General features: G+C 37.9%; 1 protein-coding gene across 1 annotated transcript; it reads left to right on the top strand.

The window, feature by feature from the left end:
* The first annotated feature begins 2498 nt into the window (after window positions 1-2498).
* lrrc17 (leucine rich repeat containing 17) lies at window positions 2499-18349 on the top strand. Its single transcript, XM_073838276.1, has 4 exons — window positions 2499-2688; window positions 9557-10405; window positions 13707-13862; window positions 17689-18349. The coding sequence occupies exons 2-4, from the start codon at window positions 9661-9663 to the stop codon at window positions 18105-18107; spliced, it is 1320 nt and encodes a 439-aa protein (XP_073694377.1). The 5' UTR covers window positions 2499-2688; window positions 9557-9660; the 3' UTR covers window positions 18108-18349.
* The last annotated feature ends 2133 nt before the right edge of the window (window positions 18350-20482 follow it).

Below are 20482 nucleotides of genomic sequence, written 5' to 3'. Positions count from 1 at the left end.
AAAATAAAAAGTCAAAATTATTATTTAAAAAGTCTGAATTATGACAGTCAAAATTATGAGACAAAAATTTGAAATTATGACTTAAATCATAATTACAAGATAAAAAGTCAAAATTATGACCAAAAAGTCAAATTATCACATAAAGCCGAAATGATGGGATACAAAGTCGAAATTATGACTTAAAAAGTCAGAATTATGACAAAGTTGAAATTATGAAATAAAAAGTCGAAATTATGACTTAAAAAGTCAAAATTATGACAAAGTCGAAATTACGAGATAAAAAGTCGAAATTATGACATAAAAAGTCAAAATTATGACTATAAAAAATTAAGTATGTCATAATTTTGACTTAATTTCAACTATAAGTCATAATTAGGACTTTTAAAGTCAATTTCAACGTTTTATCTCATAATTAGGACTTTTAAAGTTGAGATGGACGTAAGCGACATGAACGCGCATTGAAGACTGACAATGAAGAGAAGAAATAGTTAAATAAAGTCATTATGTTTGTTTTCTTGTGCACAAAAAGTATAGCTTCATAACATTACTGTTGCACCATTGATGTCACATGGACTATTTTATTGATGTCCTTACTACCTTTCTGGGACTTGAACGTATCTGTTGCGTTGCTCTCTAGGCAGGGTCAGAAAGCTCTCGGATTTCATCAAAAACATCTTACTTTGTGCTCTGAAAAATTAACGAAGGTCTTACATGTTTGGAACAACGTTAGGGTGAACAATCAATGACAGAATTTTCATTTTTGGGTGAACTATATCTTTAAGTCATGAATACTCCAAATTAATACTACTGGCAGACAGGAGAGTAAAAGATTTGGCAGTCTTTTTTACTAAGAGAAATTTCATCAGCCCCCCAAAGGTCAATGCGTTCTAGCTATTAAACTTGGTGCACCATGGATTTTTGGAACGGTCCAGACTGTGAAAATGAGCCAGCCTGAAAAAAACGAGTAGAGAAAAGAACAGCTGACGACTGAATAAAGATAAGTTTACAGATTGCACTCACGTACACTCTTAAAAATAAAGGTTCTTTATTGGCATTGATGGTTCTGTGAATAACCTTGAACATTCATGGAGCCTTTTTAAATGCAGAAAAGTTTATTTATAGTCAAAAAAGGCTATTTAGATTTTTAAAATGATTCTTTTCCTTCAAGAACTGCTCACTGAAAGGTCCCAGCTAGCAGGGAACGTTCTCAGAACATTGGCTAACATTCCGTACATGTTTGGTTAATGTTTCAGAAAAAACATTTGAATGTAATGTTCCAAAAATGTTTTAAGAACGTTTTGTTATTGTTTATGTTCCTATAATGTTAAATATTACTAAAGCGAGAACTGCTTGGTAATGTTCTTAAAACATTTTTAGAACCAAAAATTTCTAGCTGGGGTTCTTTAGGAAAGCAAAAATGGTTCTTCTATGGCATCACTGAAACAAACACCATTTTGAAACCTTTATTTTTAAAAATGTAGTAATTTTACGCTCAAGAAAATAAGTACCATGACTTTTCCAGCTCTGAAAATTATTGATATTTTCAAGGAAACCAGTTGTTCTAACTTTGTCTGTGTAACTTTTTGGATGTAGTTTAACTAAAAAACAACACACACAAATACAAGAACTGTCTTAATTTGGGTTATGCAAATAGTCTTTTAGGAACAGACACATCAAAGTTCTCACTGCAGGGCAGCTCGTGTTTCTACACAGGGGCCCAGTAATAGGGCTAAGTGCTGTAAATTTATGAGGTGATATTAACAAACATGTAAAAAAAGGAAAAAAAAAACTGTCCCAAGGGCATGCCAGAGATAAAAGCAAGCAAGGCTCCCAGTGCTTCAATCAACTTTCAACTTTTCAATTTCAAAGCAAGATGGCATTCGTTCATGCTGTGGAAATTTTGTTTGTTTCGTGTTTACGCAACTATGAGCACAAATGCAAAATGCATCTAATAAATGCAAGACGGTTCTCAAAGCTACGAAGTTGCTCAAGATGACAGACAGATGTGCCAACATTTCAGCTTCACAAGTAATATTTCATTTGAAATCTGAAATCCTGTTATCATTTATGCACTCTCAAGCTGTTCCAAACCTGACATTCTTTCTTTCCTTGAAACACTAAAGGAGACATTTTTAATAATGTATTCCTTGTGAGTTCAAGTGAGAATTGTGAGAAGAAAATTTATGACCTAAATGAACTGATCGATTCAAAATGACTGAAAAGAACAAATTATTTACAAATACGATCTCATTACTTCCCTCATGAACAAAGTTGTGCCAGATGTCATGTCACAATTCCATTTTTGGGTGAACTACGCCTTTAAAACAAGTCCAGAAACATACTTTCCACATTGTTTGAATGGGGTTGCCTCTTCCAGAGTCTCTTTGACATCAGACTGATGAAGAGCCTCACAAAGTGCTGGAAGTCTGGAGGCGGTACAGTTGTAACAAGGACATGTGGGTCTGCTCGCCTGCACAGAGACGCAACGTGTAATTTAAAACCAGGCACAAGCTTGGGGGCTGCACTGAGCCTCACACACACATATGCTCATGCACATACACACACATACAGTCAGACCGCTGAGTTCAGGCATCCAGCGCTGCACAAAGCTCATGACAGGACTTAAAGATCAGCTAACAGGACATATCCAGATTGGATGAGATTTCGGATGCATTTCCCTGTGCACAGGTACCTGAGGACTTACATTTTGCTTGTGCATGTTTGCATGTGTGTGGGGAAATCTTTCTAGCAGTGCCAGTGGAGATGGACGTACATTAAGTCATGCACTCTTGACTCTCGACTGTAGTTTCGTAACAGAGGGACTGAATGCTTCCTGCAGTCTTAATTTTGGCAAGGATTTGGGCATTGACTGGAGTTGGTTTGTGTGTAAAGTTTGTTTAGCAATTGTGTCTCTACTCAAGATAAACTGTCAGGCTGTACACGCTGGTTCAGGAAAGTAACTGGGTGATTATTCTGAAATGCATGTTTGTGGTTGTCTTGAAAAAAAAAGCCTGGGCAAGAAAGTATTGATTTTTTTTATGTGCGTCCAAAGGTTCCTCTGCTTAAATATATGTGCTAAGAAAGTTTTTTGCTTAAAAGGAGAGGTTTAATAATAGTACCACTTGATTTTTTTTAGGGTTGAGCTAAAGTTAATTCAGGAAAACAGTTTGATAGAAGAAAAAAAAAAAACATGAGTCCTTTCTGTGCAGGAAGTTCAAATGGTTTTAATTAAGCACTGCTGGCCATGTAAGCTAGTTCTCTCACACACATACACACACACACTGTGCTGATAACCGGGGTCTATACAGTGTGGGAGGGGGGCGAATTCTTCTTAAGGTCTCTAACCTAAATTATTTCAGGTCTTTATCTCTAGAGCTAAAATAATCAGTAGCATTCCTTTAGATGTACTGGGTGATCTGGAATTTGGGTGGCATGGAAATTTAAAAAAAAATAAAGGAGTTGCAAAGAAAATATACACTCCCCCTCGCATGCTGGACAGTGAACAGTGCCTGCGTTCTGCTCCATTTCCCATTGAAGTTTTCCATCCTTTTGGTTCTTCTTTCTTTCTATTATTGTAGTAAACCAAGGCTGATGCAGCCAGGGACTCACACAAGGACTGTGTTATACTGGTTCATTCACCTGAAATGCTGACTGCTTCTGTTAATATCCGCTCTACTAGCAGAATATACATATCCCAGTCAGATCTGCACACAGGCTCTGTTTATACCTAGGATTAACATGCGGTTCAGTAATTGGATTGCACTTGACTGCATAAAACATCAGTTATAAATGTACCCAAGACTGTTTTCGGATCACTGAAATCAAATTCGAACGCGGCCAGTAAAAAGGTACAAAAGGCCCTGTATTACAATTTAGTCTTGTTTGGCCTCAAACCTGGTCTTAAAAGTTTCCTTTAGTAGACCTTAAAGGGACAGTTCACCCAAAAATGACAATTCTGTTATCATTAATTATTCACCCTCATGTCGTTCCAAACCTATAAGACAATTCATTCAACTTCGGAACACAAATTAAGATATTTTTGATGAAATCCGAGAGCTTTCTGACCCTGCATAGACAGCAACGCAACTACATTCAAGGCCCAAAAAGGTAGAAGGATATTGTTAAAATAGTCCATGTGACATCAGTGGTTCAGCCTTAATTTTACGAAGTTATGAGAATACGTTTTGTGCACAAAGAACTTACAATTGGAAATACGTGCCTCTATATACATTTCTGCAACGCTGTAATTACGTACCTTATTGCATGTTTCGCAACAGTTTTAAAGTGAAATGTCCAGAGAGCGGCGCTAAAGCACACGTTCAATACGTAACCATGGCACGTTTTTATTACGTTGGTACAGGCAAGTATTCTGCGATTTTATTACGCTGCTTGAGGCACGTATTGTGGCTGTTCAGAATTAAAATATCCAGGGAGTGTCACTAAAGGTTAATGCTCTATCATGCTGGAAATATCCCGTACACCAAACCCAACCCTAAACCTAACCGATAGAATTAAGGCATGTGTACACCGGAACGAATATCGTGTGCGATTATTGGCAACGTTTAACGCCTTGTGACTAAACAAAGGATGCCGATGTGAGTGTACACACCGACACACAAAACGCCAGGCGTAAAAGCGTCATTTTTTTATAGAACGCCTCTGGCTCGTTTTTTTGGTTTTACATGATGCGTAAAAACTGGCTGACCAATGAGATTGGTGCTTTTGTTCACATGCCCGAAGCTGCTGAAGCACAAAACAGTGTTACCGAGGACACGACGAGGAAGAGGAAAGTAGACGAAGATGCCTCAAGGCAAGATGAATGTAGAGTTGCTGGTGTCATTGGTGTCTGAACACAAAGAGCTTTTTGACAAACGCGACAGCAAATACAAAAATCTTGATAAGAGAGAGTTGTTATGGAGAGGAATTGCAGATCAAATAGAATTCGATGGCGAGTTTCATTTCACTTAATTTTCTTTCATGTACATAGGCTTGTAACTTGACAAGCGCGTAAATACTAGCTCTCTTCTTCTGTGTGACAAGCAAGTGTCAGAAGCGTGAAGTTTCGCAGCGCCACCTTGTGTACCGAGGTATTTCTGTTTTTCATTAAGTACCAATGGACCAATGGCGAAAAACGCTGGTGATAAGCGCGCACGATATTCGTCCCGGAGTGCACAGGCCTTTAGAGTTAAATACATAGATACATTAAATACATAAATACATAGAGTTAAAAACATAAAAACACATTTGTTGATGCAGCTGTGCTATTTTAACTTCCTTTTCCGGATTTGAGCTGTTTTGTCGAACCGTAGTTTCAGGGGGTTCGTAACGGAGCTCTTCATCATTCAAGTACAACGCCATATCAGGTGAGCTACCAAGCAAACCTACTGAATTAGAAAACTCATGCATATGAAGCTGTATATGTGACGACGACATTCAGAAGTATACGTTTTAAAATCGCACAGGATGTTAAAATTGTTTTGAGGTTATGACATAATATTCTGCAAGTTATTGTGTGAAAAGTAGGCTTTATTAATCAAAACTCTGTGTGTAAATGATACTTTGTGTGAAAAGGAATAAAAGTTGTCAGAGTTTTACTGCCTTCAGTGTTCATTTCAACTGGAAACTGCAGTGATTCGTACATATAGGTACGTTTTGTTAAAATTTGCAGAAATGTATATAGAGGCACGTATTTCCAATGCGCCTATGTTGGAACAAAACTAAACAAATAAACAAAAATTCTTCTTGCTGTTCTGGAGCATGATATGCGCTAAAAGAAAAAGCAGGGGAAAAAAAACACATGGACTGTGATTATCACATAACATGTTCACATGATGTCATAGTCATGCCATTTTATCACTGGAAAGAGAGAACATGGAACCGTTCCTGCTAATTCAATTTGAACAATTTAATTGCATGATACATCTGTGAAAAGAACTGCAAAGCAACGTAACTGTAGACTAGAAGAGTGTTGCCTGTCAGAGGTACAAGTCTTGCCAAGACCTGTTTGTAGTTTTACAGTGTCTTGAAAGGCAGGGAAAGCCCTGAAGCTCTAAAACCCATTGCTAAATTTCACTGATATCTGCTAGTGAGGACAGATGAGTGCTAGTGCTGTGAATGGTTCAATGGCAAGTTGCACAATAGTTTTTTCATAACAGACTTTTGGGCAGATGTTCAGCAGACTGATCAGGCTGGTGACAGAATGATTACAGTACACCATCCCTGTTCAAGTTAGTGTATTTTTACTAGCTCTTCCTTTCCAGTTCAATCTTGTTTCTCCTGTTAGTGTATTAAAAGCATGCATTTTAAACTGTTGTCTCATAGAAGAGGGCTATAATATATGTAACTATCTGTCATCATTCCTATTCATCTTAATTCACTTTCCGGACTACCCAGACAAACAGAGCAATGTTTTGAAAGCGCTATAAAGACACAGTCCTTATGTTTTAGAAGTAGTCAATCAACAAGGGCTTATGGATATCTTTGGGCACGACAATGGGAGCACTGCGCAATGCACAGTGACTCAGGCCAAGTCTAAAGGAGGTAATTATAACACTAATGTGTGAGCAAACAAAGAAAACATGTAGGAAATCAAAAGGACTTATTTGTCATTGTTATTAAAATGTAAAAAATGCAGCATGTCTCCCCACAAGGCAAATATTGACATAGCAGGGTGTGGGCTCATAAAAAGGATTATGCCAGAAATCGGGTTGTAATTCAATTCTGTTTTAATGCAATCGCTGGGAAAAGTGGTCATCCAAATGTGTTAGATCATTTTTAATTATAGTCAGAGCATTAAGCTCCGCTGATCCTTGACATGCGGTAATGAGAAGTTTTCCTACTCCAAGTAAGGAACAATTTATGACGGACTATTAAATTGTTGAACATTATTGCACAACAAAGGGTGAAATGCAGCCATGTCACAAAAGTGGATGCCAAGTGTGCATTAATTTTAGTAATTCAATGCATATTCTATGCTAAATTGTATCACAGTTACCAAATGTACCTGTCCTGGGGTTGATTTTTGAGATTTACATCATCTGAAAACTAAATAAATAGGCTTTCCATTGATGTATGGTTTGTTTATGAATGTTTAGCTGAGATACGACTGTTTGAAAATCTGGAATCTGAGTGTGCAACAAAAAAAAAAAAAAAAATGGAGAAAATTACCTTTAAAGCTGTCCAAATTAAGTTCTTCGCAATGTATATTACTAATAAAAAAAATTAAGTTGATATATTTACGGTAGGAAATTTACTAAATATCGTCATGGAACATGATTTTTACTTGATATCGTTATGATTTTTGGCCTAAAAGAAAATGATAGTGATGATAGGTTAACAAACCTGGAACCACTTCACAACAGTGCTGTTACAGACAACTCACACCTTGTAACATCTGTCAACCAATCAAAATCAAGAATTCAACATATCTAAAGATAATGAATTTCTTGGTTAATGTTTGTCACAGGTGAGGATTTGTGTGCAGTGCAACAGATTTAATGAATGAAGTAATAGGACTGGCACACATATGTGTGTACAAATACTCCAAACTTCCTTTCTGTCAGCATCTGTGTGTTTTAAACGGATAGTTCACCAAAAACTTCTGTCATTAATTACTCACCATCATGTCATTCCAAACCTGTACGCCCCTTTGTTCATCTTTGGAACACAAATGAAGATATTTTTAACAAAATCCAAGAGCTTTCTGACCCTAGACAGCAACTGACACATTCAATGCCCAGAAAGGTAGTAATAAAATCAATAAAATAGTCCATGTGGCATCAGTAGTTCAACCGTAATGTTATGAAGCTACAAGAATACTTTTTGTCTGCAAAGAAAACAAAAATATTAAATTCAATATTTTTGTTTTCTTTGCACAAAACAAGTATTCTCGTAGCTGCATAAAATTAAGGTTGAACCACTGATCAGCGGCATGCACAGACCTCTGGAGAGGCAAGGGGCGAAATGTTTTTGCAGTGATGCCATAGAAGAACTATTTTGGGTCCCCCAAAGAACCATTTTGAAGAACATTTTTAAAACTAAAGAACCTTTTTCGACTATAAAGAACCTTTTCTGCATTTGAAAGGTTCCACAGAACCATTGATGCCATGAAAGAACCTTCATTTTTAAGAGTGTGGACTATTTTATCGATGTCCTTACTACCTTTCTGGGCCTTGAACTTGGTAGTTGTGTTGCTCAGAAAGCTCTCGGATTTCTTTAAATACATCTTAATTTGTGTTTCTGAAGATGAACAAAGGTCTTACGTTTGGAACAACATGAGGGTGAGTAATTCTTTAACAAGTAATTCTCTAAAATTCTTTCTTCTTGCTATCTGCTTTAATTCAAAAAAGTTCAACAATGATAAACAGCCACAATCAGTATGAAAGGCTGTCCACGAAATCTTTACATGACAAGCTCAAGTCAATCTGCCTAGAACAGTAGTTTTTTTTTAATGAAAACATTAAAGGAGAAGTTAACTTCCAGAACAAAAATTTACAGATAATTTACTCACCCCCTTGTCATCCAAGATGTTCATGTCCTTCTTTCTTCAGTCGTAAAGAAATTATATTTTTAGAGGAAAACATGTCAGGATTTCTCTCCATATAGTGGACTTTGAACTTCCAAAATGCAGTTTAACAATCCCAGCCAAGGAAGAAGTGGCTTATCTAGCAAAATGATTGGTTATTTTGTTAAAAAAAAATTACAATTTATATACTTTTTAACCTCAAATGCTCGTCTGGTCTAGCTCTGCGTGTACTCTTGTGTATTCCGGTTCAAGACAGTTAGGGTATGTCAAAAAACCCCAATCTCATTTTCTCCCTTTTGTAAAGCGTTTGATCTTCTTTGCACGTTCAATTTGTAAACACTGGATCGGTACTTCTACAGCAATGTAAGGACGATTTTGAAGTTGGAAGAGAAAATTAGATGGAAGTTTTGAACCAGAATGCAGAGCTAGACAAGACGAGCATTTGAGGTTAAAAAGTATGTAAATTGTCAACATTTTTTTTTAGAAAATAATCGATCATTTCGCTAGATAAGCCCCTTCTTCCTCAGCTGGGATTGTTAAGAGCCCTTTGAAGCTGCATTTAAACTGCATTTTGAAAGTTCAAAGTCACAGACACCATAGAAGTCCATTATATGGAGAGAAATCCTGAAATGTTTTCCCCAAAAACCATAATTTCTTTACGACTGAAGAAAGAAAGACATGAATATCTTGGATGACAAGAGGGTGAGTAAATTATCTGTAAATTTTTGTCCTGGAAGTCAACTTCTCCTTCAATGTAAGTGCTTAAAAATATGAGCCTCACATTTTGACCTTTAAACCCTTTGGACGACAAATCTAAACATTTCCATTGTAAGTGTTCCAGAAGGGAACACAAAATAATATGTTGTGGATTGAGCTTAACTTGCATTAAACCTTCAACATTGCTTTGAAAATAAGTACAGTCCTATGGGTAAGACATTGGTTCTTTTCATGTGTGTACATCCTTTCTCTCTCTCTGTTCGGAATGCAGCTCTTGGTAATGCAGTTATTTACATTTCATTTGCCTTTTCTCAGGGACCGCAGCTGTGCCCCCTCACTCTGACTAAAGCAAGCTCTCGGTTTATCAAAGTTACGCTGAGACTCTACTTGACTGGTTAACCCAGCTGCTGCTGTTTGCCATGCGGCTGCTCTGCGGTCTGCTGCTGCTGCTGTGCCTGGTAGTCTGGGCAGCTGAGGCACGAATGGGTGGAAAGGGACGCCGAATGCGGAGTCGAGAACGTTCAAATACCGTCAAGCGGTTTGCTGCAGACTGCAAGGAAAGTACACTCAATGGGGAAAAGTTCTTCGACTGCCAAGATCGCCATCTGACAGCCGTGCTATTGGGCTGGCCGGAGGATATTCACCACCTTCTGCTGGCACGGAACAGAATCAAGGTGCTGCGAGACGACACTTTCAGTCAGTTCCGAAACCTGCGTAGTCTGGATCTCCAGCAGAACGAAATCTCTCGCATAGAGGAGGGAGCGTTCAACGGCTTGAGCAGACTCACTACTTTACTGCTGCAGCACAACCGTCTGCAGGTGGCGAGCGAAGGCATGCTGATCCCCATGCCGCAACTTAAGTACTTGCGACTCCATGACAATCCCTGGAGGTGTGACTGCCAGCTGGACAGCCTGGTCAGGTACATACAAGTGCCTAGTAACCGTAACATTGGCAATTACGCACGGTGTGCCGAGCCCAGGGAGTTCTCAGGGAGGCAACTGAAGAAGCTGGATGCAGAGCTGATGTGCACCCCTCAGCATGAGAATATATTGATCCCGCATCCGGACAATCAGCCCCTACCGGCTCCACAAAAAAAGTCTGACGCAACCTCTCTGTGCCATACCTACGTCCACCCTGTGCCCCGTCTGGACTGCAGGAACAGAGGTGAGAAAGCTTTTGCTCAATATTGTGAGTTTTTTTCTTGCAGCGGGACATTTGGGGAGTAGTGGGAGTAAAATCAATTTGTGGTTCTGAAGAAACAGAACACATCGCCCTGTTCGGGAAAATCCAATGATTCACAACTGGCTTGGCTAACCATCGTGGCTATAATGGGCACTGTAAAGATGGGCACAGTATTTTCTGTTTATGTTGTGTCCAGTAACAGGGAGTTACCAAGAAAGATTGAGCAATCTTTTAGGCTGACTGTGACCTCAACTGAGGTATCATGAACAATTCAGTCCATTAAACTAATTCTATTGGCTGAGACAGATTTCACTAGGTACTCTATTATTGAATAATACATCATTATATTTCAATAATTTCATAGTTGTTGTATGAAACAAGAATATGAAAAGATCTGTGAAGGAGGCTGCCAAATGAAATGCAATTACACAATTAAGCCTGACAGAAAGACGAACAGGGGTAGTCTGAAAATGTGTGGTTTCTTTTCAGCAAATTGAAATGTTGAAGTGGTTTCTCTGCTGTACCAGTTAGGGCAAAGTGTCATTCATTCCACAATAAACCATCACGCAATGAGTAATGCTTTCCTCAAATCCATGCTAAAGTAGCTTTTCATGTTTATTGTTTAAGAAACACCTCCCCTAAGCCCATTGAGTTTTAACAGACACCCTAAAGGATTGTGGTGAGCTTGGTGGGGGGTAATTGAGAATGAATTGGGAAAAGTCAAGTGAGAGGAGGCAATATCTCCATTGGGAGGTGATTGGCTATGACCGGTTATGTTCGGCTATGATTGGTTCCAACCTCTTGTTGTGTTTGTGCACATTTCGTGTTCGCAAAACAGTCTGAATAAACAATATAATGCCATTAATGGGAAGCCTAATTTAAAAAAGTAAGTAAACAACTCACACTCTTAGATATAACCACTTTGTTCGTCAAAGTAAGGCTTAAAATGGTATGAAAACACGATATGTGGGAGTATTGAATGAGTACGTTTTTGTTGAAAATGTAAATCTTTGTTTGAGGAAAAATCGAAAAATGACCAATATTTAAAGACCTTTGATGACTGATGAACCGAAAAATTCAAAAATAGTTAAAAGTTAACTATTAAAAAGAATAGCTAAAAGTTCACAAATAAAAAAGAGGGTTTAAACTGTTACTGCTTTGAGTAAAATGCTTAAAAACACTAACTTGAGGAGATTAATACTTGGCTTAAATTGGCTCGTTTCAGAAAACCACTGCACAGCAGATAGATAGATAGATAGATAGATAGATAGATAGATAGATAGATAGATAGATAGATAGATAGATAGATAGATAGATAGATAGATAGATAGATAGATAGATAGATAGATAGATAGATAGATAGTATTCTGCTGACTCAGCATGTGGTAAGTTACTCTAATTCACAGCAGAGTGGAACAAATGTCTGGAAACATGAAATATAAGATGTAGAGAACTAGCGGAAAGGGAATGAGCATCTTTCCAGCTTCAACATCTGGAGACTCTTCTCTAGAGACACATTAATGCCATATTCAGACTGATATCAAGACACCATAACTTTTCTGAAGCTTGAATCTCAGTGTTATATTTCAAAAGCTGTCTGCAAAACAAAGGCAAAATTCATATAAAATGAGTCCCTTTGTAAATCGGTCCCCTGAAAAAAGTCTTATCCAAGTCAACTTCCAAAGCATAGGAAATACCACATTACTACGGCTATACATGCAAATCTCCAGGGAAATCTGAAGACAGTGCTGGTCTGTCTTACGCATGTTTTAAAGCATCTCAAGGAAGAACTTAGGACAAGAGGGGTTTGTAAGAGGGGCTGTAAGATATGACAAAGTGGCATTCAAATTTCACTCAGAGAAGACAGATATAATTCTGCATTTAACTATAAAAGAGCTCTTTGTCAGTACATTTTTCTCTTCTCTGGAGGCCTGAGTTTCAATCTTCTGCACATGAATTTGAGTGTTTTGAGTACTCTATCTTGTTAAGTGAGGTTTATTATTTTGAAAAACTATCTAAATGGGCTCTGACATCCAGAGCGAGATGAAAAACACTGCCAGGCCAAAGACATCATCAGGGTTAGATGAGGCAAGCAGAATGCATGTGATAGAAAACAGCCAATGTAAAATAAACGAAGTCAGATGGATTTTGAAGTCAGTGGGATTTGGACTTCTCCTCATCAGAAATATTGAGTCAGCAGTCTGGAGCTGAGGGAGGCATCCTGAATCACTCCCACGAACGAAAAAGTCACACTTTTGTAGCGTTACATCATCTGTTCGGGGACCTAAGGGGTAAAAGCCCATTTCTTTTGTCAGCATTAATCGCAGAAAGCCCTTGTAGGAATCTTATGGCAAGAGCGAGAGTCTAAAAGCCAAGTATTAGTGATCTCAGCTTCTGGGAAGGCTTTTCCCTGAATTAGTTACAAGAATAACGGCATGTTCAATTCTTTGGGTACAATCTCCGGAGACACTGTAAAACAGTGTAAAATCTACTCTAGTAGTAACTGTGAATCTGATCTGTGTTTATATAGGTGGCCAAACAAAAGAAAAATGTAAAATCTGAGCAAGGTCTCTTATTGAAGGCACTTTATGGTTTAAAAACAGGTGCTCTGGCAGGTCAAAGCAGGAAGTGCAGCTGTATCTGTTCTGCATGGCGCATTGCTTTCGCACATGTCAAGCAGACAAGTCCCACGATAACATTTCCGAATATCACAAAGACAGTGATGTCTCGCAGAGTTTCGAGTGTTACCACCAAACGTGTGCCATGTGTGCGGTTTTAATAGCTCTCATAGTGATGATATAAATAAATATAGGCAAGGCACGGTTTGCTGGAGCCACCCAAAGTGCTGCGTTGAGCTTTCGAGTGCCCAGAATCTTCCAAAATAAATAGAGAGCTCCTTCACAACGTTTACTGTCACAACATGCTTTGCATGCAATTTAAGATCCATATATACTTAGTTTGAATGCCATTATCAGTGTCTGAGAAAATGACTTTAACAGACCACCAACGAGGAACCAACTGTACAGAACTTCTAACCATTGTCACGGCAGATGTTTCCATGTATGGTTAGCCTGCTGGAAATCATTTGGAAATACAGAAAGCCCTTTAAAGTGCTTTGCAAGCACACTGTCAATTTTGTTCTACACAATATTCCCCTGGGAATCAAAAAGGAAGCAACATTTGTTGCTGAATGCACTGTCCGTCAAACGTAATTGTGCTAATTATGAAGTTACTTTTTCCAATAGGCCTACATAATTACAGTAATTCAACTCTTCTTCCATAGACCTTAAAACTGTGCCGGCTGACATCCCGCTGGATATTGTGAGACTGGATTTATCCAGAAACAGCATCAAGCAGCTGAGACCAAAGGAGTTTGTAAGCGTTAAAGACCTAAAGCTTTTGAACCTGAGCGGAAACAGTCTGGAAAGCATCGACACAGGTAAGCCGATGGTACACAACCAAATCCTGTCCTCAAGACATATACTTATTTGATTGTCAATGAATGACAGTACAAAGATGATATACATAGTGCAGGAAACAGATGTTTGGCACAGCAGTATTTGACAAGGAAAGAGTCTCAATATTAGAAGTCTGACATTAAAGCATCTTGTCAAACACTGAATGAAAAGACACCAGTTGGGGAATTCATGAAAGGTTAACTAGAAGCCAATAATAAAGGCTACATTCTGTGTGTGCATGAATAGTGGTTAAGGATTCGACTCTGGCCTCTACATCAGGCTGAAGAGCTTACAGTGCCTTGCGAAAGTATTCATACCCCCTCATGTTTTTTTCACATTTTGTCATGTTGCTGCCTTATGTTTAACTGCTTTAAAATATTTTTACCACATTAAACTACACTCCATACACCATAATGGCAAAGCAAAAAAAAAAAAAAAAAAGTTTTTAACATCTTTGCAATTTTTTGAAAAATAAAAACTTAAATGCTTCCATTGCATAAGTACTTATATTACATATATAATATAATTATATTATATATATAATATATTATATTACATTATCTGGGACAGTTGAAATCTACCTCAAAAGCATTCATATTGCTTGTAGATATTACTACACTTCAAGTGAAGTTAACCTGTGGCAAATTCAATTGAATGGGTATGATATGGAAAGGCACACATCTTAATAAAAGGTCTAACAGCTGAAAATGCATGTGAGCAAAAACTAAGCCCTGAGGGTAAAAAACTGCCTGTAGAGCTCAGAAACAGGACTGCATCAAGCCACACATCTGGGAAAGAGTTTAGAAAAACTTCTGCTGCATTGAAGGTTTACAGAAGCATGTAGTCTCCATTACCCTTAATGGAAGAAGTCTGAAACAACCATGACTCTTCCTACAGCTGGCCTCCTGGCAAACTGAGCAATTGATGGAGAAGGACCTTGGCTAGAGTGGTGACCAAGAACCTGATGGTCACTCTAGTTAAGCTCCATGATCAAATATGCAGATGGGAAAAACTTACAGAAGGACAAACATCACTGCAACACTCCAACAATCTGAACTTGTGTGGCAAGACTCAGTCCTCTTCTCAGTGAAGACACATCAAAACAAACTTGAAATTTTTCAAAAACATACCTAAAGGTTCCTCGGATTGTGAAAAACAACATTCTGTGGTCTAATGAACCTTAATTCAAAGCATCATGCTTGAAGAAAACCAGGCACTGCTCATTACCTGCAGAATACCATCCCAAAAGTGTGCCAGTAGCAGCCTCATGCTGTGGGGTTGTTTTTCAGTAGCAGGGACTGAGGGACTTGTCAGAGCAGAAGAAAAGCTCAATGCACCAAAATATTGAGATAGCCTTAATGAAAACCCAGTCCAGACTCCAGAGCATTCAGAACCTCAGACTGGGCAGAAGGTTCACCTTCCAACATGGCAATGAACCTAAGCACACAGCACGAGTGGCTTAGACAACTCTGTGAATGCTCTTGAGTGGCCCAGCCAGAGCCTGGGATTTAACCCAATCAAACATTTCTGGAGAAACCTGAAATGTCTGCCAGACCCCATCCAAGCTGACAGAGCTTGAGAGGTGAAGAGATGAGGAAATGTTAATGTGCAAATCTTGTTGCATCATACCCCCAAAAAACTTGAGGCTGTAAAGGTGCTTCAACTAAGTACTGAGTTAAGGGTATAAAGACTTCTGCAATGTACTTATTTCATATTTTTTATAGATTTGTGAAGTTCTGACAATTCTGTTTTTGCTTTGTCATTATGGTGCATGGAGTTTAGATTGATGGGGAAAAAAGTAATTTATAACAGTTTAACATAAGTCAGCAACATAACAAAACGTGAAAGAAATTAATACTTTCACAAGGCACTGTATATGCCCGACAATCATTTATCAAAACAATGAATGAGTGAAAGAAAATTACGAGTTCTTTGGGAAAGTAAAGCAGTCATGAGAGAAAAGTCTGCCTCAAATATGCAGCACAGCTATCAAGAATTGTTGTTGTGGAGAAAGCAATAAACATCAGCATGTTAATTTTCAAGCCTTTACCAATTAGAGCAAACAGAGCAGGGGGGTTCCCGGAATTGAATTGCTTGTAAACATTTGTAGGCTATTTCTTGCTGAGCAGACACATCTAGCAGCTTTGGGAATCCTGTAATCTTTCTTCCATGAAACACAAAAGGACTTGTGTGTAATAGTCTGCTAATGCCAGTGTTGTCAACATGTGGGATCTGTGGAGGTGATTTGAATGAACATTTGCGAATTATCTTAATGATGGGATATATGTATTTGGGGTCCCGGGGTTAGCTAAGAGTGGGTGGTGTGTCCCTGAACCATAAAGCTATACAATAACTTCAGTGTTGGGATTTAAGCCTTTAAGAAGGGCTGAATCTCTCTTAATTTTATTTCCACAGTCTGTCAGATACTGTACAGTCAACTGTTTGGCTTAAAGCAAATCCACCATTTCCAAATTTCCAAAGTCATTATAAATGCCATATATTTAATCAACTCACCACTATATTCCCCTGCCTGCATTTTTTACAATCAAGCCTACCCAAAAATGCTTCCTCAGATGTTTATACATAGAATTCACATTTGTCTTTTTCTCTCACCACAAAGAGAAATACAAACAAAAACAAAGTACTTGCTGATGCTGCTATAATTATAAGACACTTAAGCCTTTCTAAACTGCCTAAAAAATGCACTTAATCGCAGTCAGTTGGCCTCTAATGAACAGACCAGCAGGGTGTGTCATCTAATGGTTTCCTAGAGAGGTGATAACACAGATTCAGTTACACTACAGGCTCAGGAACTGCAGTCTATCTTCTGCTTAGTTCATCAGTCAGTTCAGAGATCACAGTGAGAACAAAGCTTGAACAACAGTTGGCAGATTGAGCTCACTTTAATGTAAAAGATGTGTAATTCATTCAGTCCTATTTGCTAATAATTAAATAAATGATGCCTCTTACTGAAATGTAGTAGAAAACCTATAAAATATCTACGTTACTTAAGAAATCCACTTCGTTTTATACATATGTTGAACTATAACTACGGCATTATTTCAATGACGTGAAATGGTTTCACCTGGTGAAATACTGGCACTACTGGCACGATACGATGCCACATTGTGCGGCTTTTTGTTGTAATTTTCAGTCAAAGGGCAACAAGAGAAGCGATGTAAGTCTTCACTTCTTTCCTAACGAAAAAGAAAAGAAGAAAAGATGCTTGTGGACGAATAAAACTTCCTAAAGACCCATGTCTTTGTTCTCTCCACTTTAGCCCTGATACCTTTGAGGCTATTAGTAGACCACAGCTACTGAAAGAGTTTACAAATGGCAGAGACAAGAAACGCTAGATGCCGCCCTGTCAGGGTGTAAACATGTCGTCTCAGCCGCGACAGGAGTTTCTCAGCGAGGATTTCACTCAATATCCAGGGGCGTTTAGACTCCTTGTGGGGAAAATCAATGGTACAGCATTTGATTTAAGTCTACATTATATCATGACCTTCAAGCTCTTTCAGTAACTGTGGTCATCGTATCAGAATTTGATTTTTCGAGGTGTGTGGTAAAAACAGCAACAGATAGTGCCAGTAGTTCATGTAATTGAAATAATGGCGCATCCCCATAGTCCAAAATATGTTTAAAACGATGTGGATTTTTTAAATAACGTAAATCTCCTACATATTTCAGTGAGACATCATTTATGTTATATTAAGCCTGTTTTATATATAATAATGCATAACCAGGAATTCATATTTAATAATGCATTGAATAAAGAGACTTACAGCTTTTGTCTGTTTCCTGTAGCTGCTTTTACAGGCCTGCTGTACTTAGGAGAATTGGACCTGTCCAACAACAGTCTGCGCTATTTTCAATATGGTGTTTTGGAGGACCTTTACTTCCTGAGAAAACTGTCTCTAGAGGACAACCCCTGGATTTGTGATTACAACATTCATTACTTGATCTACTGGCTGAAGCACCACCCCGCTGTGTCCTACACAGGTCTGGTGTGCAATGAACCAGAAGAGTTTCGCGGCTGGCCGGTGGAAAGCTACGTCAAGACCTACAACGCGGAGTGTCCTAAAGACAAGCAGCTGAGCCAGTTCTCTGACACTGACCCGGCGGCCACCGCACCTCAGGAGTTCACAGCTGAGATAGAAGAGGAGGAGCTGGGGCCCAGACCTTACAGAGGGCCCAAGAAATTTGAGATCATCCGTCTGACTTAAGGCGGAAACTGTGATGCTGTTGGGAACTCTTTGTTTTAATTTTGACATGAACAAAAAGTTTCCCCAGCCAAATTTAGACTGTATGAGAGATGAAACTTTAACATGCTGTCACATTCGCAGATTCATTCAGTCCAATTCAAGAATTCAAGCAGTTGATGTTTACGTATTTTTTTAGCATTTTTATGAGTAATTTTGTAAATTGAATCATGATGAATAAAAGTACAGATTGATTTGTTTTTTAATTCACTGATGAGTCTGATGATTGTCCATTAACTAAGTATGCACACAGTCACAATGCTTAAAGGAATATTTTTTTTTTTCTCATCATTCACATAGCTAAAATTGTTCACATATTTGAATAGTTAATGTTTAGGTTCGAAGTATGCAACAATTTCATTAAATTCAACTAATTTGATCAGCCTGAAGATGCAATATATAGTGCTCGTTGTGGCATACAGCAGTGTTGTGAAATTTATTCAGACACATTTTAGGATACAACAATGCATAAAATATCTTGTTTTAGGCTCATGTAAGCATAGGTTTAATTTTCCTTTTCCATGCAAGCCCACATGTTCAATTTTCCAACAAGATATAGCTCAAAGAGAAACAGAACAGTCTATAAAATGGAGACGTGTATGTTCACATGAAGTCAGTCCTGTGATGTATATGTCTAGAGAACATTGGCCATGAGTGACTGAAACATTAGAAAGGCATTTTTCTGAGGGGGAAGGGCAAGCGTAGTACCACAGTTTTTCTCTCGAGCCACATTTTTATCTCCATCCTGTCTGAAAAGAAACAGATGCGAGAAGATTACGGATCTGGAGTTTATGTCACTGCTTTGAGAGGATGCAATGAGTGAAAAATCTGGGGGAAATTTTTAGCAGTTCAGGTGGAGGGCCATATGGGGACTCCATGCATTTGAGTGAAAACATGGCAGGAAATCAAAGTAAATAAACGGATGAAAAGCTCAACCTTTTTAATTAATAATTGTTCTCAGGAGCACAGATGTTTTCAGCATTAAATCTGAGTGGTGTGATTTCACTTGACTTTGCATCCCACTCTTGGCTTGCCTTAAAGTTATAAAAGATTTTAGAGTTATGAAAAATACAACAGATTGAAATACTTTGTTTAACTGAGCGAAAAACTTGTGACATCACTGGAGTTCCTGTACTTGGAGAGCTGTTGAGAAGTTTGAGTGATAAATGCCCTGAGTAAGTGAAAACTGAGGCGCTGATTAAGCTCTCAGTGGGAGTGAATACCTACCATCATACTGTGACCCACAATGCAGAGCAGAAAATGAGAACAGCGAGTGTTGTCACATTTTCCACAGAGGCTTACTGGGAAATGGAAAGCTGATTCACACAATGATGGGAAACATGGTTTTTGAATATATCATTTTAAAAAATCATCATATACAGTAAAGGCCAATTCACAACTCAAAAGACGTAAAAAATTTTAAATACCAGGTTAATATGTTAAGGGTGCTATAAACATTTTTTTTAGCTTTCCTTACATAGTGAAATGGCAGCGGCTATCAGGTATGGAAGCCTGTTTCCGCCACTGAAAAAAAAAATTGCAATTGCTAGTTTACATCTCACAGTTCTGATATTTCATTCAGAATTGTGAGGTTTAAACTTACAATTGCAAGTTATAAAGTCAGAATTGCATTATATAAACTCGCAATTGCAAATTATAAAGTCAGAATTGAAATATATAAATGCACAAATCTGAGAAATAAGGTCAAGTTCATCAAGTCAGAATTGTGAGATTGTAAACTTACAAATTCTAAGAAACATATCAGTCTTTTTCCCCTCAGTATTAGACTTTATAACTCGAAATTGTGAGTTTGAGAACAATTCTGAGAAAAAGTCAAATTCTGAGAAAAAAAAGTCAGTATTGCGAGATATAAACTTGCATTTGTATTTCTCAAATAGTTCATATCACACAATTCTGAGAAAAAGGTAAGAATTGTGAGATTATATCACGCACTTCTGAGAAAAAAAAGTCAGAATTGTACATTTATCTTGCAATTCTGACCCTATAACTCACAATTGAGTTTATATCACACAACTCAGAAAAAAAATTAAGAAATGTGAGTTTTTATCTCACAATTCTGACTTTAAAACTCGCAATTCTTAGATTATATCATGCAATTCTGGGATAAAAGTCAGAAATGTGACTTTATGTCTTAGAAATTCTGACTTTATAACTCACAAATTGTGAGTTTATATCATGCAATTCTGAGAAAAAAGTCAGAAATGTGACTTTATATACTGCAATTCTGACTATAAAACTTGCAATTCTAAGTTTATATCACACAACTCTGAGGAAAAAAGTCAGAAAACTGACTTTATTTTTTGTAAGTTTATATCATG

This window comes from Garra rufa, chromosome 4, assembly GCF_049309525.1.
Source record: "Garra rufa chromosome 4, GarRuf1.0, whole genome shotgun sequence".
NCBI lineage: Eukaryota > Metazoa > Chordata > Actinopteri > Cypriniformes > Cyprinidae > Garra > Garra rufa.
The sequence above is the reverse complement of the archived record's forward strand: the minus strand, read 5'-3'. Positions and strand labels throughout refer to the sequence as shown.

Coding starts and splice junctions, on each gene's coding strand:
- lrrc17 (XM_073838276.1), top strand. CDS start 9,661: ATGCGGCTGCTCTGCGGTCTGCTGCTGCTGCTGTGCCTGGTAGTCTGG. Junction 10,406..13,706: donor TCTGGACTGCAGGAACAGAG/GTGAGAAAGCTT, acceptor CTTCTTCCATAG/ACCTTAAAACTGTGCCGGCT. Junction 13,863..17,688: donor TCTGGAAAGCATCGACACAG/GTAAGCCGATGG, acceptor TGTTTCCTGTAG/CTGCTTTTACAGGCCTGCTG.